The sequence below is a fragment of the Trachinotus anak genome, unplaced genomic scaffold, assembly GCF_046630095.1.
Source record: "Trachinotus anak isolate AG129_WGS33_773 ecotype Australia unplaced genomic scaffold, CSIRO_AGI_Tana_v1 ptg000012l, whole genome shotgun sequence".
Lineage (NCBI taxonomy): Eukaryota > Metazoa > Chordata > Actinopteri > Carangiformes > Carangidae > Trachinotus > Trachinotus anak.
Window position 1 is genome coordinate 15,222,270 of NW_027273863.1, and position 26,051 is coordinate 15,248,320.

Genomic DNA, 26,051 nt, shown 5'->3' on the forward strand with positions numbered 1-26,051 from the left:
ACATTCTTAGGCACAAAGGTAAATATGGTACAAACTGCTGAGCAGCTGAGGAAGATGTTTTCTGTTTAAATATAACCCTCAATATTGAATATAAAATTGAAATAGTAACCATTGATCTCAGATGAGATACTATAATTAAAAGTAAGATTACGGTTACTTACTTCTTATCAACATGTGTTAGTTTCACACAATGTTTAATATATTTATAATGAAAAAATATTATTATTTAGAAATTACATGTCTATATCTCACGTACATTTACCATGTTACTTTGCTCTGTAATATGAGGAAACTGCACGGACATGTATGCACATTAGTCTTGAGTATCTTTTGGTCCCGTGATACTTAATTTCCTTCCTGGCAATCCAAATAATTTTATTTAATCTTTTCTTAAAATAAAAAAAAATATTAGAATGAGCTTTGTGCTAAAATTAACAACAAAATATCTTCAACATAATTGGCTCTCAAATTTAGTATCAAGTGAGCTGGATTGTAATGTATTCACTTATACAGCAGCTACTCAACTTCATTGTCATGACACTTAAGTACTGTTCTCTTTCTCATTTTTACTTGATAAAGAAAATACTTTTATTTTTTTTGTAACATAGCCAATGGGGTCTCTTTGGGGTAACTTGGGTCATAGTGGAGAAGGAGCAGATGGTGCTATACATCATTGGCTGAAGTAACAGGAAGCAGGGAAAGCCCTGGTACTTACAGAGTCTCCTACTCTGTACTTTTCCTGTGCTAATCTGCACTGCAAGGGCTTAGGAGCTGATTCAGACCCAAGCAGGATTACCACTGTCATGTGACTGAAGCATTGTGGGCAATCTGGGTGGTCATCAGTGAAGACGAAAGATGGGTACTGTCTATTAGGGTTTTGAACCAGGCCGTGACACCTACTTCAATTTCCATCAGAAAGGAAGAGGATTGTTTTGGATAATTTGTGTCATGTTTTCAGTGAGATTAGAATATATTGAGAGCAGAACCCTTCAAAGTGTGGTGTAGTTGTATTACCAGGCACCTTACATACAGTAATGTGCTGCATATGCTCGCAGGGATGCAAATTAACACTTGAGTGCACACAGACACAGATGGAGACAAAAAGGGAGAAACAAAGCAACAAATACAGGGAAGGGGAACATTCAATAAATGATTATGAAGGAAAAGATGAGCCAGCTGAGAGAAGCAGCAGTTCATTTCCTACAAGTCTCCAAAGGAGAGAGCAGCAGTGTTTGATGCAAAGACAAAGATCAGTGCCGTGTACGCACTGTTGATGGGGCTAAAGATTAGGGCCTCCACTCCTGTAACTTTGGGAAGCTGAAAGGACATGGGGCAGAATGTGTGCTTGCTGCTGTCTGTCTCTGAACCTGCCCTCTGTTGGCTATAACACTGTAGAGTACACTGTAAAACCAGCTGAGAAAGACTTTTCTTCATTCAAATTAAAAGCAATTGCACTGTTTTATGCATTTTGTATCAGGCTATTACATTTTTCACAACATTTTTCCAATCTGCCTTAGCTTGGTGAAGGATTTCACGTCAACATTTCATCAATATAGGCAGACAGTGATTCATTGCAATGGGCCTCTGTTGGGCAAAATCTTTAGGAGCGCCATAGAAGTTCCCTCAACATTTTCCCCCCTCTGCACTGACTTCTCTCCATCTCTGCCTGCATGCAAGCAAGCACGCGGTGACAAGGCATTTCCCTTTTTGTCAGCAGCTTTCTTATTGAATTAATGTACACTCAATTATGTGCAACAGCAAGTGAATAATATATCAACACTTCCTCCACCCACCTCAACCTGGTGGGTAGGAGTGAGCGGGTGTTGGAAATCTGTGAAGTAAGTCTATTAATGTAGATATATTTAACAGATATGACAAATAACAAATGCTCAGTGTTTTATTTATTGAGGTTTTTTTCATGGATGCCACCGGTTGTCTGAACATTTGATCGAAGCTGGAAACAAGGAACATTTTTATTTGTTTATTTTTTATTTTTGAAATGATTTTACAAATTGGTTGAAAAAAATTTGGCTAGCTGTAAATACACACACTTCAGACACCCAAGTAGCCTGCAGTATATGTGTGTGTGCAAACACATACACACATTCTGAATCAGCTCTAAGACAGAACACTGTAATCTCACGAATTAGTAATACAGCAGATATGGAAATATAATAATATATATATTAGCCGAATGCAGCCTTTCCGTGAAATGAGTATCTATCTGAGCAATCCCTATGAACTGTAACAGAGACTCTTTTTTGTCTCTGGATGAACACTGATGATTCTACAGTGATGTCATCAGGGTTATCTTTCTGTGTGTGCTCGAAGACAATAAACAGAAAAGGCAGCGTTATAAACTGGGGCTGTGTGGTTTAAAAGACCAGTACTCTCAGCAGTACAGGGAGAGTCTAGCAAAAGATGCTAGAGATGCATTATGGGAAGTGTAGGATCCAGTCAGGATATCTTAAACTGTAGCTCATTTAAGTCCCCCAGCATTATGAAAGGACACATCACTTCATGGTATGTTCACCGCAATAGCAACCATCCTCATGATTTCTTTTTCTTTTCTTTTTTATTTCGATTTTTTTTTAAAGCTGGGTTGTTTGGTTTGGGCTTTGCTCCAGTTTGCAATTTTTAGCACACAGGCATCTGAGGGAAGCTGAAGGACTTGACAGTGATCCCTGCACCTGTTGATGAGACAAACCCAAACAGGGTTATTTGAGTTGTGCTTACACCCAGACTTTAGTTTCTGGCAGGCAGCTGTCACGGTGTGGGCAGTGAACAGTCTTTTTACTTAGTCTAAAAAAAAAATACAGTTGTTTTTTTTTTTTGCTAGCATCTTAACCGGTGGTATTACTTTTGCGATCTATTTTTCTTGGCAAAAAGATTTTGTATTATGTAAACCCGCAGATGTACAAATGATCTATAAGGCTGTTTGAATGGGGCTTTCAAAGTTAATTTTCTTGCAAAATAACACTTTCCTTGCAAATATAATTGTCTGTAGTTCCACCATTTTGGGAATGTATACAAGAACTAGTTTCCTCACAAAGAGGCAGCACAAATGAAATTACACCTCAGGCTACCTATGACTAGATGAGTTTTAGCTTTGTCAGTTCTTCCAGGTAGATAAGATTAGAAAATCTTTATTGTCCCTTTGGGGCAATTTGGTCTGCAACAGTAGTCAACACAGCCAATAGACATCATAAAATAAAATAATACAAGGAATAGATACATAAATTGGTCTAACATATAGTAGATGTCAGCATAATAAGTTGCAGTGAGATATGAAGCACTAAGAGTCCATCAGTATTTGTTACAGCTGACGGGACAAATGATTTCAAATATCTGTTTGATTTGGCCCTCCATGTGAAAGGAATACCGCCTCCCTGATGGCAGGAGATAAAACTCTGTGTGGAGAGGGTGATGAGGTCTGCCAACATGACCTTTGCCCTCTAACTTGATAAACACGGCCAAGATCATTCAAGTTAGTGCCAATGATCTTTTGGCAAAGTTTAACACTATTTCCCAGTCTATTTTTGTTAACCATGCTGAGGTTGTTGAACTGACAGAAAGTCATTGCAAAAGTTAAACTTGACCAGATAAAAGGTGAAAAACGCTCTCAAGAGCAATCTGTCAACATTAAAACCCCTCAACTTTTGCAAGACGAACAGTCTCTGATTGGCCCTTTTGGTTTCGAAGTCAGTGTTGGCTTTAAAAGTCCTTTAATCATCCAGAATGGTGCCCAGGTACTTATATTGGCAGTTAATGAAGTACTTACAGTATAATAAAATAATAATTCTGACAACTGAATGTCAGATATGCTCCTTGGGTGAACTGTTATTCTCTTAAAAATAGTAGGAAAAAGAAATGACTCAAGGATACAAATATGGCAATGAATTATCAAAACTTAAGCGTGCATTCATGCACTGCACATGTGATGCAGGATGTTTTGTAAGCTTTCACAGTCATACACGAGTGAATGAAAAGGGAACTCTGACTTGTCGAGGAAGTCAGAGACAGTAGATAGATACATCATTGAGCCATCCTAAAAATGGAAACATGAGAGAGGAAGAGAGTGCAGAGAACCATGGGGCATAAAAGACACAGTTGAGGGAAGTAGGCTGCTGCATGTCAATCAAAAAGCTGAGAGACAAGGAGCGGAGGAGTCTGAAAGCTGTGATGCAGGGAGGTGTTGCGAGAGGAGAGAAAAGAGAGACAAGAATGAAAAGCTTTGTGAATCTCTGCCATGGAAACGGCAGCAACACACACACACACACACACACACACACACACACACACACACACACACACACACACACACACACACACACACACACATACATACATACATACATACATACATGCATACAGACACTAAAGTACATCCAGTCCAGAGCTAACTAATGTATTATAGCATCACAACAACCATAAGAGACCCTCTCATAAGAGAAACTGTTGTTTCAGGATGCGGGCAGACTGTTGGAAACCCGGCCAGGGAGAGGAAGAGTTTACAGATTGAGGGGGCCAGTTGGTGTGTCAGTTTACATTCTGGTTATCATTTCTCTTTAAAATGCATCTCCCTCTTCTATTGCTTTCCCTCAAAAACTTGGTCATTTCATCTGTGAATAGAATAACCCCTGTGTCTGGTTTCTATGTCAGCCTGGTGTTATATTTCCACTGTCTCAGCAAAGATCCAGTTTGGGTGGTGATAAAGTGTCCAAGCTTTCCTGAGATGTTTGTGACCCTTGTCTTCACTCTCAGCGGTGGTCGGCAGATTCTCAGCCTGGTGCTGAAGAGTTATAATTTCTCCCAGCTTGTGTTCTCGTGGGTGGTGGGAATCAAACAGAAATACTGATCAGTGTGAGTGGGTTTTCTGCAAACTTCAATTTTCAAGCTACCCCCTCCAAGCTTAATACTGCACAGTCCAAGAAGGCAAGGCTACTGTTTTTCTGTGAATCCTGAAGTAAATTTTCTGCACCATTCGCCGAGTTATTGAGTTCAGAGAAGGTTCTCATTTCTAAACATTATATGAATATTATCAACGTGAGTACTGCCAAAATGGTAAAATATGTAATGAAGAGCCCACAGAGAATTTTACTGTATTCTACACTTCCTCTAAACTTAAGGGGTATTTAGAGTCTTTTAGCTCATTGTTTTGGTTTGTTTTGGTTTTAGAGCCTTGTTTTCAGTAGCAGCATGCGTAAATTAAAGCTAAACCCATTGTATGCTACCTGTTGGTGAACTAGTTGGTGAACATAGTGGAGCATTTAGCAACTGAAAAGGCAAATATTGTAATAGTTAACATTAGTCTGAAATTCTCAACAGTACTGGCCCGTCTCTTTGACACAGGGTGGGTGAACAGAAAAACCATATTCCTTTTGTGAGCATTCGAGATGACTGATATGGATATCAGGTTGAAAAGAGTCCAACTGTTTGTAAATGCTAAAACACAAAAATATTTATAACTGTCTAAGATTACCTTAAGTGATTATGTATGCATGTGGTGTGAAAGTGGTGTGAGTATGTTAGCTACCTAATGTTAAAAAGGAAAGAGGAGGAGAGGAGAGGAGAGGAGAGGAAACTTGGTCTACTACATCAGTGCCACTTTAGGAGAACACTGCGTTCCTGGCTCACTTCCCATGCAGCTTGACAAGTCCAAAGAGTGGACAGGTGGTGTGGGGATGGTGCTGAAATGGTATTATGAGATGATAACCAGTGGCCATGTGGCATCGCCCGTTCTTCGGATGGAACGAGACGAGTCTGCGTGCCCACAGTGACCACAGCTATGAGTCACTGGCACTGCCACTTCCTGCCAAAGTGGATCAGAATGAGTGGGGCTTTGGGTCAGGGCAAGGCTATAACATTTGATGACAGGTTTCATGGCTGGGGACAGCCTTTCAGTGTAACATGAGGCTCCCAGCCAGCAGCAAAGCGGAGATCAGACCAGTCTATTCAGTTGTAACTAAAAGAATGAGACAGCCCAAATCACAACAGCAAGAAAATTGATGTAGCTCAAGACAGCGTCTCTTCTAGCTAAATGACTTTGGGAGACGAAATTGAAAGTGTATCATCCAAAGCCAAATTAAATGTAGCATCTTTGAAATGAATGAATTAAAGCTCTTTGACTTGTTGCCATGACTAGATTTATAAATGAGCGTGTGTGTGTGTGTGTGTGTGTGTGTGTGTGTGTGTGTGTGTGTATTGTAACGCATGGAATCATCTTGTTTTGGCTAATAGCATCTCAGGGTAAAAATGCAACTTTCAGTGAGATAAAGACAGACTGCGGCTGACATAGCAACAAGCAGGTAAAGCAACTGATCCACATTTAATTGAAAAGGCAATGACAACGTGACAATAACAAGTCAAATGAGAAGCGCTCTCTTTTTAGTCAGTTCTAATTTTGTGCAGTGTAAACAAACAAACAAGTTAAAAATAGAACCTCTTAACACAGCCAAGTAAAACCTTCTATGAAAGCAAAAAAGGGTTAGTTGTAATCCTATGGATTAATGGATTTGACAAGGGCATGCGCCTAGTGTAAGTAATAGAGGCCAGATTACATGTAGATAAGGCTGTGGCAGGGTGATCTGCAGGGGCTCAGGACCTTCTCACCAAACAAATATACCGCATGTGTCAGCCAAACTCACACCGCGGGAGAAGAAACACTACTTTTTTTGAGAGGTGTGCTTATTCTGATCAACATGACTTGAAGTAAAAGCACATCAAGAAGACTGTGCAACACCGGTGGTGACAGTGTCACTAGTTTAACCGCAGCGGTCAAACTCGCAGTAAAAGTTGAGCGGATTTTCAGCACTGAAATCAAGAAAGAGTGAAATATTGACAGATGGGGAAGCTGAAATCTTTTCCACATGCCAACCGAGTGTGATTGGGACAAGTACAACTCAGTGGTCGCTTCATTCAGTTCATTCACACAACCAGAGTGGTGGCGAGGTTTAGCCCTGGGTAAATCTGGCCTAGATTATAAAGGTCTGTCAACTCTTCCTCAAATGAAGCGCCGGATAATCATATTAAGCATCATATGGGCTTCCAGTATTCACTGTGACATCATGCTAAGCTGGTACAACAGTGGCATGTGCCAGCAGCCTGTGGCCAAAGCAGGACCCACACACACACACACACACACACACACACACACACACAGCCTTGCCATGTCAAAATGTGCGCACACACAGAAAATGAGCAGCTTTTTATGCCAACAATGACTGTAATTGAGGGATATTTGTTCAGGGAGGGGAAACAGACTCACCGTGGCAAGCTCATCAAACTTTCCAAACAGCTCATTTAGTAGTTTAACCAGCTCCTGGGCTGTGCACTGGGAGGCCAGGCTGGTGAAACCAACTATATCTGCAAACAGGATGCTGTAACAGAGAGAGAAAAGGAGCCATTGAGTCAATGCAGGTTATTTATAGCAGCACGTTATACTGTATCAACGAAACAAGATTATTGGGTGCCAGATAAGATTAGCTCTCAGGAATTTGTTGAAAATGATATTTAGGAGGCCCAAGCCAAAGTCAATTTATACATTCTCGTTGGATAATGTGTTTGCAGCAAACTAATCAAACATTCAAATTAATGACCTGCAGCAGGAAAAATATAAAAAGAGAAAGAGAGAGAGAGAGAGAGAGAGAGCGAGAGAGAGAGAGAGAGAGAGAGAGAGAGAGAAAGAAAGCGAGAGACTGTACCATTCTCTAACTGACTGGCAACACAGTCAAGCAGAGCGACTCAAAATAGAAGCACAGAGCATTCTCACGGGGATCAAGGTGGAGACATGTCCTGTTAGGGAGCTGGAAAGGAGCCGTTCTAGGATATAATGCAACCATCAAGCTGCTGTCACCATCTCCAAGTGAACTTGTATTCCTTTCAGAAAGTTGGTATATGGGACTAAAAGTGCTTGAGGTTTTAAAATTGAATTCAAAAGTAATTCAGCGTTTAGATCCTTGCTGTTTCTTTTCACTTTTGCACTCATGCGGTCAAACTCTTAATTAGCAAAAAGAAGAAATTGAAGTTTTATTTATTTTTCTGCAGTGATAACTACCCCTGCATTAGTGTCCCCCTGGGAGCAGGAAAATTTGGTTCAGGCTAATTGTATTTTGGTTGGTCCAATATCTGTGAAGGTGGGCACCAAAAAGAGTTTCATAACAGCTACACAGGAAGTTCGTTGTGAGTTGATGTTGTTAGCCGTCGTTTTTTGTAGTTAGTCCTGTCTGTGGTTTGAGGCTGAATAACAATGTAACATATGGAGAACTGAGGTTACAGGTCAGCTGTAGTTTACACAGTCTGATATAGACTATAGACTACAACTGGACAACCAATTGAACCATGGAAGAGAGACAGCTAATGCTAATGAGAATAGCAATAGAATCCTAGACACTGTTTCCACAAATAGATCCAAAAATGGCTCTGTTGGGAAAAATGTCCAATTCTGTGCAGCTGCAGTATCATTTTTGATAGTATCTCTTTACACAAAGTTCAAACTTCAAACTTAGCATTAAAGAGTTGGCAAACATTAGTTTCACTTTTTATATACTTGAAGTATTTTCTGTGTCATATATGCTGATTATCTTATTCATCATGTTTCATTATAGCTTGACAATGCACCCCGGGAGGAAAGGTGTTGAAAACTTTTAATATGGTCCTTGTACCCCTGAGAGATCGACTCATTATCAATCTGCATCAGAGCAGAACAGGAACTTTTCCTGTGAAGGATTTGCCCTGAGTGCCGTGTGCCAGCAGAGGGTGTGAAGGGGATTAGTCATCGAACTCTGACTGTCCTGAACAACTTGCATGTCTGCGGCTCTCACTGACGGCACACTGCCGTCTTCATGTGGGCTGGAGTTTTCACAATGTGACAGAGTGCTGGATCTCTAAGAGAGAGCTGCTAAATGTCATTTTGTTGTCTCACAGATGTCACCGTAATGAACGGCAATGGATTCAAATTGTGTGAATGTTTTAATTGGCAAACCATCTGTGGGTGACAAATATTTGGAACATTAAATACTGTGTTAGTGTAAACACTTAAAGTTGAATTCGCTAAAACTCTGAAAAAAAGGCTGAACTTGATGCAATAATGTATTTCAGATCTGTGGGTGAAAATAAAAACACGTCATCACAGTATGGATACATTTGAAGCATCTATAATTGTGCAGTGAATTACCCAACAATAGACCAAAGAGCTGGAAAATTGATTTGGACTGATCAACCTACACAACACATGCCCAGCTATTTATCCAACACAACAAATTTTGTTTCATGACTTCCTCTGGACACAAAACACTTTCATTTTTTTTGTTTGTTTTGAATAGACCGTCTTTTCATCATTTAACCATCAAAATTAAATTGGACTGAAATGTAAACTCAGACAAGCTGCTTGTAAAATGAATCATCATGTCACTGTCCCACTTTACTGATTTGAATTACTAAAATTCTCTATTGTGAATATAAATGTAATTGAATAGAGAAAGGTTGCAAACTCCTCTGTGAAATCATGTTGTTAGATTTGGAGCTGATCACTCATTTATGTGTAGACTGGTGGCTATGAAGAGTCGAGGACTAGTTTTGCTTGTGACAAACAATGTTGTTTCTTTCAGATCCCTGTTTTTGAACCACTACAACATCTGCCTGGAGCAGTGGAGTTACAGTATATTCATTATATTACAGTATAAGATAGTTGCCTTCCACAATTTTTTTTAGGACGATCCCCCATTATGGTTGCTAACAGACTCCTGCATAGTGACATACTGTGTGTCTCAGTCTGTGTTTGGTTCATGAAATGTGTGTGGAAGCAGCAGACTCATTCTCATGATGAACTGTCTTCAGTTCAAGTACTCCTCTGCACATCATTACCTCTGCCAAGCAGGTTATGTTTTCATTCATGTCTGTTTATTTGTCAGCAGGATTGCACAAAAAGTACTGAACTGATTTGCACCAAACTTGGTGGAGGGATGAGACGTGGGTCAGGGAATTTTGGGACAGATCTGGATAATTTAGTATAAATTTGATTTTTTTTTCTCTTAAGACTGGTGCATGTCGTTTGACATTGACCTTGGTGGAAGTCTGTGCTCTGGGTGACCTTCTAGTTGTATAACTCTACATTCTATAACACTTCCCTATCCACAGCCCTTAAAATAGCAAGGTTTGGTTATGTTTTTGTAGGCGGATTTAGGCAGAAGATTTTCTGATCACAAACAAAAGTTTTTGCATTTGTCTTGCTTGAATAATTGATGTACGACTGAAGCTCCTACTATACATGTGGCTGTGCATGAAGCATTAACCTGCCATGTTCGTGCTGCAGAGAGCATCCCATTGAGTGCATGGCGCCAATATCTCATGACCTCCTGTGAATTTCACTGAACACAGTTATTTTTGGCTTTGTTTACTTCATTTCAACCACATGCACACCACAGCGCATGTGCTGTGCACTCCATTCAGAGTGCGGGTCAGCTTTCTAGTGCACCATTGAAGACGCAGTACGCTTTAATGGAAGAGTTATTTAGATCAGAGCAGTCGATGGAGACACTTGAAGAAGAATGAACAAGAAAGTTTTACAGAGACACAGGAATCTGCTGTCATTATAGTGGCGTACTCTGTAAACACTGCACCGCAATCAGCATGTAATATAGGTCGAAAGATGCTTGTAGATTCAAAACGAGCCACAAATATTTGTGTTAGTGACTGCTTATTCAGCTCATAAAAATGTTTATGATTAAGTACCTTAGCAACGTGAGCAACTTGGTCTGCTCAGCACATCATAGAGGTGCATAAATCCAGGGATGCGCAGTCAAAAGGAGAACACATGAGCTCATTCAGTAATTAGTAACTGTATCCACGTGTGCTAGGACAGGCAAACTAAATCATAAAGACAATTATAAATATGAGTGTTGGGTGTGTGCTGAACATGCAGTTCATATCACAAATATCTGGAGCTAACTTCTAACTGCACAGCACTACTTTTAATATGTATGCATGTCTGCATGACATGATTTGAATTCATACATATACATTTGAAGCGGTAAACTGCAGTGATAGTCACTAACACTTTAAGTAGTGGACTTTGTGTAGGTAGGCCACAGTACGAACTTGTGTAGGTAGATATTTGACACAGAATTTGCAGTTGTGTTAAAAATAATTTTCATTGAGTAATCTTAAACCTCGACGGCGCTCACATTTTTATGAGTAGAACGACAGAAAAGCACAGAGGTTGCAGACTGCGGATTTCATCTGGGAACTTCGGCATCTGATTTTAAATGTCCTCCGGCAAAATCTTCAAAGCAAGCAATGCAGCACTCTTGGCAACAGCTATAAGTTACTCTAGACTCAGCATTTTCCTCAACCAAAGCTACTGTACTATACTCACTGCTCGAGGTCAAAACCTCATCCTCAACTAAAGCCTCTGACTCACTAAACTCATCATCTACGGCAGACAAAGGCGCTACAGTTCACATGAGCAAGCCACGTAATACAAACATGATTATTCCTGTGGTAACTTGGCTAATATCTAATATCATCTGATCCAACCTCCCTCACACTCTCATCCATCTTTTCCTCTCCGGTGGCACATATTGGAGGAAAGTTATTCCCCCAGTTATGCTAATCTCCTGTTTGCCTCTGTGGGAGGCCTTACACTGCAGCTATTTTGGCAGATGTGATTTAAATCTAATTACGCAGCAGAAGACACAAGCCACATGGCAACTCAAGGGTTAACTTTGGATGGGCCCCTCTGGAGCGACAGTATGTGGGCAGCGGATGTGCTGACATCGGGCCAACAAGGGGGGTAACACAGGAGAGAGTGCAAGGTGCTTACAATGTATTTTTGAAGGATAAACTGTAATTTCTTCAGTGAGAATGAGCATCTACAAACATTAGGAATCTGCTCCGTCAGTGACCCAAGTAGGTCACCTTTTTTTTTTTTTTTTTTAACATTTCTCTCTGTGAACTCACTCAATCCTCACATTATCCCCATCAGTCGCTTTTTCTAAGAAATACTTAACGTAGCTTCCTACATTCTATGTCAACTGAGCAACAAACAAACACCTCCTCCACCTTGATTGGTGGAAATTCGTCTTTAACTCGCATATTGTGCATATTGACTGTACTGTATGTGTGGGGGTGGAATTAAATGATATAAACATGATGGCAATGCTTGTGAATTAAAAACAAGAGGAGTAGTGAAAATTCATGTCGCATTCAAGAGAGCGCTAAACTATAAATGATGATAAATCTGAAAGCTATTTAATTAAAAGAGCAACGTGATATTAAACAGTGCATGCTCATAATTCATCATTGCTTTCCCGTGATTAATCATTTAAATAATAAGAATGCAATCTATTCTAAGTGACGTGATAAATTAAGAAACAATTTAATTACTGGTGGTTTAAAAATGTCCTCCTTACCGAAATCACTGTTTGTCTCCAGCTCAAGAGCATTTTTATAATCATATCATTATCATATTAGTTACTTTACTTCAAATCCTTATTAATGAAAGTTTATGTCAGTAACATTGCAGATATCTTCTTAAACAAACTTTAGGTTTGTTACTTTTGGAGTCATATTTGTTTTTCAGTGACTGATTACAACAATATCCCCCAGGCTGGAATTTAATCAGATCAAACACTGCCCACAGTCTCAGAGCATAATGGAGAAAACTCTGAGTAAATTGTGCTGCACACTGTTTACTTTCTAATTACAGTCCATCCAAATCACATAAATCATGCATCCAGTCTAGATCACGCTCAAAGGGTGGGGCTATCTGAAGGAGTTCAAGGCACAAAAGCAATCAGCAGAACTCCACTGAGATGTGTCCATATTTGACCATGCCGCACACACACACACACACACACACACACACACAGTGTTATGCAACCAGAATTTAGTCTCCATTGCATTTAATCCCCTGTAGCAACTTAATCCTGGGGCTAAGCAAACTCTCCTGCTCAAGCCTCCCTGCTGCTCTGAGAGCACAGAGGAAAGGAGGGAGAGGAGATAGAAGAGGAAGAAGATAAGAAAGGGAAACTAGGAAATGTTGGAGCATGATGACGGGGTTTTAACAATACAGAAAGAGACACAGACCAACAAGGAGTGATGAGAGGAGGAACTAAAGCAATCTGACTTAGAGATTGCAGAGAGTGGGGCAGCGAACATCAATGTTTTCAAACCTACTGTTTACATTTTTCTGACAAAGGGTTAAATGGCCAATCACAGCTCACTACACCTGCAGGAGTCAGGAGAAGAAGAAGTGCAGGAGCGAGATGCAGATTTACACTGGTGATTTGTAACAAAGCACTGTGCTTGGCTAAACTGATGTTTTTGTACATAACTGAATTTCAATTTGATGCAACTCCATACTTCCACTCTACTTCGCTGTAGAGGCAAATATTGTACTTTTTACTCCACTACATTAATTGACAGCTGTTACCAGCTGTTACCTTCAGAATCAGTTGGTTTGAACAACTCAGTAGTATATAAGGTGGTGAAAATTAGCTCTGTCTTGACTGGCTTTGACATTAAAATGCTGCTTCAATGTAAATGAATCAGTCATAATAACACTGTAATATAACATATGAGATTCTAATGACTTCTTTTATTTTTGATACATTTTGCTGATATTACTTAATTTTATAACATTTTGGATTCTGGACTTCTCTCAAAGGGCGACACGGGGATAGACACAGAGAAAATGCATATTACTTTGTCTTATACAGCTTGAAACAATACAGTGCCGACTATGAGATATATATATATATATATATATATATATATATATATATATATATATGTATATATATTTGTCACACATTTCAGTTAACCTGTGTTTCAATAGCCATAAAACAGTTGGAAGCTTGACAACCATGCAGGACTGAGGAATCTCCTCCTCACTAAGCACTGTGTGATCTGCCTTTCTCTTCCCCCAGAAGGAACCCTAACCCTAACTCCAGAAATCTTGTCGCTCCTGGGGGCTGCTTCGATATGACGGTCCGGAAGTTAGCAATAGCACCACTGGCATATTAGCCTTAGCACAGGAAAAATATGATCAGATTATGACCTTGACATCAGTAGTTGTTGAATTAATTCCTTGTAGCCGCTAATAGTACACAAGTATCTTTGCCATTCAGTGTTATGTGGACTGAGTCAGGGGTTGAACCGTGATATTCAGTGTGAAGAATTAAACATTTCGGTTTTTGCAGCCTGGGGCAGTGTTAATGTTTCAGGATGCTGTTGGGTCAGATCACACTATATTGTGTAGCCTTCAGTATTCTTCCCAAAGGACATGTTTGGTCAAGTTATTCAGCTCCTCTTTAGCACACACTGTAATGCACTGAGACAGCATTTATTCCACCATTTCAGCTGGAAATTATCCCATGAGGAGAATGGAGTATCTCCAAATGCCATTGTTAAAAGTAGAATTAGTTAATTCAATTCACAGCTAAAAGGAGTTTAAATACCACTGTGACTCATTCATGGCTGCGCTGGGTTGATGTGAGGATCCTACCTGACATTGTCATGGCGCTGGATGTAGATTTTGTGAAAGATCCTTTCTGGGGGCTTCAGGAAATCCTCTTTCATCTCCATAGCTACGTTCCTGGGCAACAGACTCATTAGCAGGCGCTCCTGAGTGTGTGTGTGTGTGTGTGTGTGTGTGTGTGTGTGTGTGTGCGCACATGGGTGTGTGTTAAAGAGAAAGCGGGAGGGGGGGGGATAAAGTAAGTTTAAATATACATTTATACAATCAAATACAGCAAAGTTATCAGAGAACAAAGTGTTAGTAGCAATAAGAAATGTGCCAGACAAAAAGGTATGAAATATAACAGAAATGAATAATGTGTCAAAATGACTCGCAGCATGAGAGAGTGAGCGAGAGAGAGAGAGAGAGAGAGAGAGAATGGGAAAAAGAGAAAAAAAAGACACAGACACACATCTAATTTTACCCATAGTTTCAGCAGTGTACGGGTGCCTGTACCTGCTTCTCGTTCTCGTCCTCCATGCGGAGTCTCTCTTCAATGCAGTTGCGAGCCTGCAGGAAGGCCTTCCTCTGGGCTCGCTCTGTCAGGATGCGCACAAACAGCCCTGACAGGTTGACACTGGTGAACAGCACTGTGTTGGCAACCAACTGCAAACAGAAAAAACATGATACGTTGTTGAAATTCTTCAGTACAGTTGTTAGAAACATATACAGTAGCCTATGAGGAAATAATTAAGAGTTGGCAGTGAATGTACTGACTGTTTGATTTGTACTGTAATCATTCTACTGTATATTTTATGTCCCTTTAAAGACGTGTGCTTAAAAATGATGAGTGAAAAGTGAATTTGTATTTTCACACTTAAAATAATCAAATCATGATTATGCCATTTGCTTATTTGCTTATCATTCTACATTTGAACATTTGTCTGTGTGTATTGGTGCACAATGCATTATTATGGTAACTGTATATGCACATAAGCATGTACATTTGCAATGTGAAAGTGTGTCCCTAATATAAGGTCCTGAAAATGGGATGGAGGAACATCAAATGGGACCTAAAGAGGTTTATATATAGAATTAAATCTGTCTTCTCAATTCCTCATATTCTACGATTTTATGCTTTTGTGCAGCCTTAGCACCTTGCATGCTAGAGTATTAGTATTAAATATATTTTTTTAAATGTACAGTCTTAGATTTTCCTTTTTAGTTTTTTGAGTGTGAAACTGTGTTTCAGTTTTTTCTGTCTTTTCCTATATATTGTGTGCGTATCTGTTCTGTATCTGGGTGGCGAGCCGCTGCATACAATTACTTGAAACCGGCCTGAAAGCACTTTAGAGATAAATGAAGCTGCGTTGAATTGACCTGAATAAATTCACTATAAACTATCCCATCATAAAGTATTACTTACAGAGTGGTTATATACTGTAACTATTCCGATCACAGATTTTCCCTTGATTCCCACATGTATGATGTAACATGTATCAAAACTAAATCAAGCCCAACAAACATCCTCACATATGAGAGATGGGGGAGAGGGTGGCGGGGCATAATATTTCTCTATTTTGGGCGTCTGTGACATTAAAACTTTTGAGAGTCCGTGCTGTGGTTCATCCGTCACATCAGATGCACAGCAGCATGACTGCTTCAACCTTGTGCAGGACACAAAGAAAAGAGAGCTTTTTTTCTACATGACCGAGGTTGGCTGGCTATGACTTTGTACACAAACCAAACACGGTCATATATTCACCTCTAGCATGCAGACAAGCAAGCTGTCACTCTGGGCAATAATTATATATTCATAACAATAAAGGAATTCATTCTCTTCATATCCTAGGCCATTCATCATTAGTGCTTTCTAGGGTGTATTTGACCTCAAGAAAAGCTGTAGCAAATGACATTATCCTTTCCTTATAATGAATATGTTGTCATTTCAGGGGATTCATGTTTCAGAGAGCATCATAAATGTCACACGATGCACACACTATTTCTCAAACGTAACACACATCTAACACCGCAGACTGGCATGTTTTCCATTCCAATGAATAATAGATTGCCTTGAAAAGACTGTTTTTGGCAGCAGCAGTCAGTCTTTGTGCTTGGCACAAGTGCTGGCAAGAGCCAACTAGTTCAAATAAGGCTCAAGTTACTTTGTAGCCTCCAGTGAGTAAATGTAGACATCTGAGTTAAGTGGCGTACGACACTCACTCCTCTGCTTATCGGCGGTGATAACCCCAGTTTGCCTTCAGACGGCAGCTTATTGACCTTATTGCACTGCACTCACTCTAGCAGATATCTCACCCATAGTTTTACGCGGTGAGGATATTACAGCCTTTGCTTTTCAAGGTGGCAATGTATACCTGTAGCATTGTATTGCCTTGTACACTTGACAATACAGCATTCATTTAATATGCATGTCATCACTGTTGCATTTGATGCTAATGGGCAGCGATATAGAAGACAAATTCCCTGAGGTGGGTTGCTTTTTTAGAACAGTTATTGGATTTATATGATGTAAATGGGCTTGGACAGTGCAAAATCTGTTCAGTGTTTAAGCTTTACCTAGACATGCAGGTAATGCCATACAATGTGGCACTAAAAAGAATAGAGCCTATATTCTTGGCAGAGAACATTCAGAACACGTTCGGCTATTACAGAGCATGACAACAAGACTCACAGCTGTATAGGCAACTAGTAATAACCAATTTTTTTCAAGTTATATTCCACACTCCCTTCAGTAATGAGATATTTCAAATAGACTGAGCCATGAAAGCAGACAGTACTGTAGGCTGAGTGCCTGGGACCTAGGTGGGTGGTTGGTGCGAGCCTGGGTTGTGCAGGGTCATGCCACGCAGCTCATCTCTAAGCTTAATGGATTAGCTATCTCTGGTAGTACAGCTAACACTGTCCTTCACATGGCTACGCAGGTATCTCATAGCCTACGTACAGGGAAAACAATCTCCTCGGCAAATACGCTGTCATCATCCGAGGGCGTGCTGAACTGATCAAATCTCAACTTCGTTTTCCAAGGAATGCACAATCTTCATGTAATATGTTGCACGGAGGCAGAAAGGTTCCATTACCCCTGGAGGGTTTGACTGATGTGACATATCTCCTTGCCTCACACCTGATGACAGTCAGAAATGTGAGCGTGCACGGGTGTGTGTTATGTGTGTGTTTCATTGTGACAGAAAAAGGTACAAAGATATAAATGTGCAGAGAGAGGTGTACCAATTTCCATTTCAGCTCTCAAATGACATGCATGACTTTGCCCTCTTTTTCATAACTGCAGCATATAGTGAAAGTGTGGTGTGTGTGTGTGTGTGTGTTTGTCCCTCCGATTTGCCCTACTTCTGGTGCTAGCAGGATGTCACTCTGGTTCTTCATTCCCAGCCTGCTCCTTTAGGGCTGAATCATATCCCCGGGGAAACAGTCATGGGCAGAAAGAATGCTTTGCACACTCATTTTCCCTCTTTCTTTCTTTGTTTTCTTCTTCTGGGCCTACAGGTATGCATAATCACAGCTATAGCCTATCCAGTAGTTCACTATTACTTAAAAAACTCAGTAAATGGGCCATGTAAAATCACTTCCAGGTGGACTATCCGTATATTTAGGAAAAAGAACCCAAGCATATTCACACAGTCTCACTTTGAGTTTGCCCAACACAAGTTAGGACCAAGCTTCTTCATCTAAAATTTTCCTTTATGACAGAGTTGACATGATCTGACTTGTCTTTTTTTTTTTTTTTTTTTTTTTTTTTGTAACCAAAACAGGTCGTGGCAGAATTACACTTTTGTCAAATTTGATCCAAGCCTGAGCAAATCCTATCAAGTCTAACCACAGGGAGCTGTCCTAGGTGCTGAACTGGAGTCTAAATAGTGTGTTTCACTGCATGGGCCTGTTATATTATGTTATGCTGGGTGATGCTGAATTGTGGTGGTGAACATAGGCCTAGCAATAGGGAAAGTATAAATGGTAAAGTAACTGTGATCTGTGCGTAGCATATACATACCGATCTCCACAGTTTCTGTGTTTTCACTGTGACTGAAGTGGCAGTCACAATCAAATGCGAGATGGAGACCATTATTCCAAACAGGACAGCCAAGAGTGTCCGCACAGGTAGGAGCGCGTAGGCGACGAAGGTGACCAGGATGAGCTGCCACATGCCTTGTTCCGGGGACGTCGGCGGCTCCATCCCCATCGCGCCCAGGGAGAAGGGGCAGCAGAGGAAAGAGAAAGTGAAGCCGAAGAGCAGCGTCAGGTTAACAATCTGTTGGAGCTGAGTCACTTGCAGGTACTTGACATTAGTTACGATGAACAGGGAGACGAAGATGACACAGTGGACCGGATGGGACCCCTTGGAGATGGTGAGGCTGGGGCCGGACAGCAACTCCACCACGGCCAGTGTCGAGGACATGAAGATGAGCACGGCCAGGGCTTTGAGGGTGGAGGTCTGCTCCAGCTTCAGGTTGTAGTTCTGGAAGAGGGACTCAAGCTCCTTGCAGTCGAACTCGTCCTCACACACGATGGTGGTCAAAGGGACACCCGGTGGGCAGTGACTTCTCTTCCGCCTGGTTTTGACTTTCTGAAACGGTATTTCCTCCATGCCAGTGCCATTCATAAACTGAATACCTGCTCACGGCGTAGGTCAAACACGGAACACCGGATCCCCCGCCGACACAGACCGGAGCCTACGGTGAGGGTGGGGGGGTGGGAAGAAAAGACGCGCACGGCAGGCTGGAGGCAGAGCGTCCCAGATAGGGGAGACTGGCCGGTGGCCACAGACGCGCTCCTCACTATCCACAGGTTGGATTGTGTTGTTCGGTGAGATCAGCCTCCAAAGAAACATTCATGTCCCGGCTTTTTTTTTTTTTTTTTTTTTTTTTTTTCACGCGATCTGTAAGACAAAATTATTCCCAAAAAATAATAATAATAATAATAATAATTTCAGCATCGGCTTCAGCGCCACATGAAGAGCAGCGCACACGACGTCTAGTTCAGATGGTAACAGCTTTTTGCTGGGCTCAGATAGGATCACGCCTGCGCATTATGAGGTGAAGATAAGACAGGTCTCAGCTACTCAACGCACAGTCAAGACGATTTGACTGGTGCGGCTGCAGAGCGTCCCTCACCCATCTAGCAGGACAGTGCATGCATCATCCATAATAGCAATGTCCTCCTTTTCTTTTCCACCTACACATGCCCTGTTTCCATCATTACACTCTGTGCAATCTAATTTTTACATTTACTGATTCATTTATGCTCTTCCTTTTCCTGACTCCCACACTCACACAGATGCATTAAACACAATGGATGAGAGGGAAGGAGGCAGAATTAATAGATGTCCTGTACATCAGTGTTTTGCGGACCACGATTCATGAAATGCTCACTAGAGATTCTCCCAAGCTGGCAGCTCCTGTAGCCCATTTGGAGGGCTGGCACACACATGGGATAACATGCTTGCATACCATTCATCATGATGATTTCTGTATTGCCAATGAGGCAGCCACCCTCACCCTCACCATCAGCATCCTCTTGGCATTCAGGGGGTGGTGTCTCATTCATTACCAGGGGATGATTAGTCATCCGTCACAGGCTGCCATTGCCATGACCCGTCAGTACCAGGGAGGAGTGTAAGAAAGTGACAGATGGATGGCCCATGCCAAAGTCCAGCACTCCACCATGCTAGGACACTCACACGCCTTCTGCTCTCCTCCCTGGCTCCCTCTCTGTCTCAGCTGTTAGTATTCTAGCATTCACTGATCTAACTCAGCTACAGTGTGACAGGTAAACAAAGAGAGAGAAAAGGATGGGGTGTAGCGAGAGCAGAAAGAGAGAAGTTAAGTATTTGGCACCCTACTAAATTCTGAGACGAAGAGAAAAAGAAGCAGTGCTTTATAAAAGATCAGTCTGGCCACAGAGAAGCATCAAAGCAAGTGTTTTATGGCAAAAAATAATACATGTAAACATGCAATATAGTAAGCATGAATAGTTTCTCTGAGTACAAATCGCTCAGGTAGGTTGATGCTGTATTAGACCTGAATCGATTAATCAATTGACAATCTACTAACCATTTGAATCAATGATCAAGCAAAAATTCTAAAATGTGCAGGTTCACTGCTTTTCTCTGTGTTATATTATTGCAAACACCTACCTTTGGGTTAAATATATATAGGGAATACTGTTGGGTTAAAGATATATAAATAAGATTAAAAAAAAATGCTTTGAATAATAATTTGTGTCACGTATATTAAAAGTTAGAGGCTACTACCTTGTTTAGTGAAGCTCAAACATCCAGGTGACTTAAGAATAATAAAAAGCATTTTTGAGCAGAGAGGAGGGGACTTAAAGATAAAAAAATAATCTATTAATTGATCACAGCAAAATGCTTGCTATCACACTAAATGATTTGTCAGGACACAGCTCTGTTGCTGTCCACAACAGTGGCCCTTACCTTTCCCTCTCATCTGCCCGCCACTCTCATTCCTCCGTGTTATCTATCACTGCTCCTCTGAGAGAAAGATGTGGGACACAGGATATGGGACGTGTTGCTTTTAGGCTGATATTCTGTCGTATCTTCAAGGTTTTTTACTCTTGTTACTTTTCACTGGATTTCATTAGCTGACACACAAGCGCTGACGTGTTGTTGTAGTTTGCCTGTCAGTGACAAGAGACACTGTAGCAAGGCTCTCACGAAGGTGATATGCAAATGAAACACAACAGTGTTGTCATTCGTAGCCGAGGGTGTAATTAATCTGGCATTGATTTCCTGTCATCACCTTAATCGATGTTTCAATATTCCTCATGTAACAGCTCCTAAATTAATCTCAATAATTTGTGCTGTGGTTTTCAGTTGTAGGAGACATCTCACATCCCTTTGATGCAAATGTCAAACTATGCATTCAAAACCCAGATCAAAATCTGACATTCAAATTGCCATTTATGTATCTGCACATGCAGATTTGTACTTTTTTTTTGGGGAGGGGGGGGGGGCGACTGTTGACTGACAGTTGTTTTCTTTGCATGTGTGTGAAGGTGTGCAGTATTTCCCCCAGGACCTCTTGGCCTGTTTGTGGCCATGAACACTGGGGGATAAGAGCAGAGGCATCGTATGGCATAAAAGTGTTATTCCCTCTGCTTTTGATGGCTTCAGGTGTAAGTGCACGGTCACACTCTGCCAGCCCTCATCTTCCGAGAACAAAGAGAGGTCTTATGGGAGTTCACACCACAAAGCTGCTCTCCAAGGGCATTGGACAAGGAGACAGCAGCCTGCTTCCTGCTGCGCGCCTCTCTACAAAAAATCGTCTTCACTTCCTCCGTGTCTGTCTTTCTATTTCTGTCTCTTGATCTTTCATCATGCAAAAAAAAAAATAACAAAAAAAAAGACTCTAAGATGGAAAGACATGAAACAGCTCAGCATCTGAAATGATGTAAAACAGCTGATTATGTTTCTGACATATTTACATTGCAAAACTGTTATTTGAATAACAGCTTGATGACTAAAAAGCCCGAGCTCTCTAGAGCAATTAAAAAATCTTCTCCGCCACATGTCACTTGTATAGCATCTTCCCAAAAGATCATCTATAGCATATAGGGGATCTTAGCAACCAAATTTGTGTCATAGAGAGCCTTTGGTCCATGTCTCACATTTGCCTCTTCTGGTAAACAGAGCAGTGAGAAATGTCATTCTGCTTCCCTCTCAAAAAATGCTTCAAAAAGATTTCCACAGCCTTTAATTCTGCAACCAGCAGGATATTTCTGAATCTGGAAACAGATGGCTCACACACCATTGGTTTGGTCCAGGAAGGGGGACAAGAGGATAAAAAGCGGATGAATGAAAAAAAAAAGCAGAGCAAATAAAAAAAAAATAAAGAATGTTCAGAGCTGCTAAATAGTGCTTTACATTCGCTGTCATCAAGTGATCATCTGTAATGATAGCCCAGAAGCCGAGAAGTCCCACCAGTGTCCAGATGTGGTTAAAGCGCGGCTGGTCTTATAATCACAGACACATTGGCTCAACACCAGCAAATGAAACAGCCAAGAGAGACCCAAAAGGGACTGGCAATGCATGTTGTGAATTAGCTAATGTCAGCCTTAATTAAAATGTGCTAAGAAAAAAAAAAAACAAAAAAAAAAAAACACACACCTTTTCTCATGATTATCAGTCAGGTGTGCTGCTCCTGCTCTCCTCAGAGAAACATGCTACTTAAGAAAAATATTTCAGCTACAAAAGATGGAGAACTCTTTGAGAATATGAGCTTTATATGCATGATATTTTGTTATATTACCTTCATAACATGGTGATGAATTTATTTTTTTTCCTTTACTTATGAAGTAGAATACAAAGCGTAAATCAAATATCGCCACAAGTCAGCTATTTCTCACATAAACCTAAAAGAAATGAGTCCAAATCCAGCCTTGAGCAGGGACCTGCAGAACTCCATTTGTCAGGGCTGAAAACATAATACACACATAATTACCAAATCAAAACTGGACTCGGGGAAAAAAAAAAATCCACAAGCTTATCCTTCATTCAGCACAGAGAATGATTGGTCCCCTCTCATCTAGTAGCACATCTAGTATACAGCCACAAGAGATAAATGCAGAGGTTATGAATCCATGATTCAAATGTAATTCATCTGCTGATGCATTTGTCACTTCAACGACGACAAGGTCATTGACCAGGCTTTGACTGTTTTCTAAAAATTTGCCAAACAAAATCTTGATCTTACACAGTTCAGCTGTGTGTCAAGTCAGTATTGCTAAAGAAATTGTTCGTTGAGAGACAGAGATTATTTGTCAGATACAATCTAGGGAGAAAGTTGACAACATGATGCTGTCAGCCAGTTATTGCTGCTTTTAGAGTCTAGTTAGTGTCCATTATAACAGCAGTGTCTATAATAACATACAGTTGTGGTGTTTTATAATTTGTCTCAAATCACGAATGTTTAAGAATCATAAATATTTGTCAAAAGTAATAAATAAAACATTCATTTTCATTCTTGATTCTGGGCTCAACATCTTCATTCCGACTCAGTGGACTAAGAAATTATGAGGGTTGAGAATATAGTAAAAATATAGTTTATGTTTGACATTATGGGGATTCTTCTCTTAGATCTCTTTTCCTTGGTAAATATTCTATTTAATCTTCAATTTTAACATCTTGACTGAGAAGGAAATGTAAATCAAGGATTGTTCAAAATAACACATAATGTGCTCCCATCAAATGTAAACCTGATCAGAATCTTCCTTTCCCTAAACAGTGTATATGATATCATCCCGTTTTCCCACATGACAGCTTGCTGATTGCAACCTTTTGCTTATCAGCCTACATTATCTGAGGGACATGTTCGGCATCGCCTCCATTACAGACAACACCACCCCTCTAATCATCCACTCACATCAGCATTGCTAATTAGCCCAAGAGCTAGACTATACGGTTTATGGGCACATTTATTGTAATAGTATCCTATGATGCAAAGGGGATTGTGTAAAGAAAGTGACAGGTGTGGATTACCGTTTGGGTGCTTTCTGTCCGGCAACTCACTCCTATCACTCAGACAGATTGGGGCTATGCTATTTTTAAGTGTTGCACTGTAGCCCTGAATCCAGAGGAGCAGACTACTGCAGAGTAGAACCTCCAACTGCTCCGAACACTGAAAAATGAAGAGGCAAGGTCAGAGGCGTGTTTCTAATGACAAAAAGTAACAACTGTGTCTGTTTCGCATGTGTGTCTGTGTGCGAGCTTAGGATGGATCAATAGCCATCAGGTGCATGAGATTCAAGTGCAGCACCCTCCCATAGCGAAATCCTCTTAAAGCTTCTGATAGTTCAAGTAATCTGGGAGAGCCAATGTGTGAGTGTGTATCTGTGTGCATACGTGTGTGTGTGTGTGTGTGTTTGTGTCCAGTACATGTGCCTTGTCCCCTCCCACAATGGCTGTCTTCCAAAGTATCACGTGCTCCACTGAATTGGAGTGCTTGAATTGTCCACTGTGCAGCACATGAGGCAGCAGAGGGAGACAGACAAACAGAGAGGGGGGGGGGGGGGAGACAGACACAGAGGTCTCTGAAAACAACCTGTGAATGTGTTCACTTACAGATGTGGTCATGTGAAACACTGCAGTGATCACAACTGCCTTGGAACTGAAACAGCTCTGCTAGAAATTCAAACCTGGATCTGAAGGAAGGAAAAGTACAATCAAAAGAAGTTTTAAACTGATGGTAAATTACTGTTTACCACAGCTTGGGTCTTGTTTTTTGCACCAAAGTGATTGCTGAAATCTGGGAACACGGTATGCGACATAGCCAGCCTTAGCATTAACAGCTGTTTACTTACCAGTCTGGAAGAAACTTTGCGAGTTCAGCAAAACTTTTTGCTTCACATGGCAAGTGCTGTCTCCAGTGGTGGAAAAAAATGGCTATGTCAACTCTTGTTTTGCTTCTATTTCTGTCACCTCTCTTCTCCTACTGAAGTTAGCATGCTAACCAGCTAGCCCCGGCCTGGTGGACTGTCTCATCACTTTGCTATGCCAAGTCACATGTGGCGTCAAGTCTGCCCTGAAGAAGTGCTGCTCAGGGGGAGTTTCACCACTTCTTGCCTTGCACCTGCAGCGGCAGCTCAAGCTCTTGCCAAGACTGGTAAGTAAACAGTTGTTAATGCTAACGTTGGCTGTGTAGCAGTACAAAACTTACAAATAGCTCCAATGGGGCAAAAAACGCAAGCTGCATTTGGACATAAAAACAAAAGTGAGCACAAATTGATGGTAATGATAATAGGCAAAATGTGTGTGTGTGCACAAGTATGTTTCATTTGACTGTAATCTTTTTTTTACCAGTCACTTTTGCTTTCTCTTTTCCAAATGTGTCTAATTTGGGAGTTAGTTTAAAACCTCTATGATCTGACTTCCTGCAGTTAATACGGTGAGAGCAATGTTAATATTACCAAATCAGAATGATGGGCAAAACTGCAAAAACAGGACACGTGTTAAATGCAACTGGAATTTCTCTTGCTCTAATCCACATTTTTACATTAACAATGAATCAAATGACTGAGTAAGGTGAGCCCACAGAGAATTATCACAGTTCACCTCAACTCAACTCATAGACTGCATCATTGTCTTGGTTTTCTGCTCACAGCTTTGTTTGGTTGGCTTGGTTCAGTCTCACCACTCCCACCAGTGTCCTGTCCAGCTTCAGCAAGCAGCTGTTCTCGGTGAGAAAGCCCAAACCCACTGTACGCTACCTGCCTCTCATGAAACAGCAACCAGACTAAGTTAGAAACTGGCTGCAGAGCAGAGTGGAGAATTTAGCTGTTAAAGAGCCAGATATTTCCCTCAGTAGTTAGTGGAGACAGAAACAGAGCAAGAGGGAATGTGGATGTTGGACTGAGATTCATCAAGTGGCCAGAAACACGACTCCAAACTAATCCTAGTATCGCCCCATGTCTGCTTAAATGGGAAGCTTTTTGCCAACATGTTAGGCATGTCACCTCTGTTAGGTTTTTATGCTGCCCCCAAGTGTCCAAAAGAATCACTGAATGCAGGACTAATTATGTGCCAGTCCATTTGGTTTGTATA

The 26,051-nt window shown here is 40.9% G+C and overlaps 1 protein-coding gene and 1 long non-coding RNA gene across 4 annotated transcripts in view; both read right to left on the bottom strand.

Moving 5' to 3' along the window:
* Positions 1-20,888, bottom strand: part of LOC139628536 (adenylate cyclase type 1-like) — a 38,168-nt gene extending 17,280 nt beyond the window's left edge. For all 3 annotated transcript variants that reach the window (XM_071490274.1, XM_071490273.1, XM_071490275.1), the window contains exons 1-4: positions 18,486-20,888; positions 14,975-15,124; positions 14,507-14,625; positions 7,268-7,379 (exon numbers count right to left, since the gene is read on the bottom strand). In XM_071490274.1, coding sequence (XP_071346375.1) covers positions 7,268-7,379; positions 14,507-14,625; positions 14,975-15,124; positions 18,486-19,094 — 990 coding nt within the window. In that variant the 5' untranslated portion in view covers positions 19,095-20,888. The remainder of the gene's footprint in view (positions 1-7,267; positions 7,380-14,506; positions 14,626-14,974; positions 15,125-18,485) is intronic.
* A 3,102-nt stretch (positions 20,889-23,990) lies between these two features.
* Positions 23,991-24,925, bottom strand: LOC139629296 (uncharacterized). The gene is made up of 3 exons (XR_011692940.1): positions 24,812-24,925; positions 24,573-24,652; positions 23,991-24,129 (listed from the first exon to the last, which is right to left on the bottom strand). It is a non-coding gene; the product is annotated as an uncharacterized lncRNA (long non-coding RNA).
* Between the last annotated feature and the right edge of the window lie 1,126 nt (positions 24,926-26,051).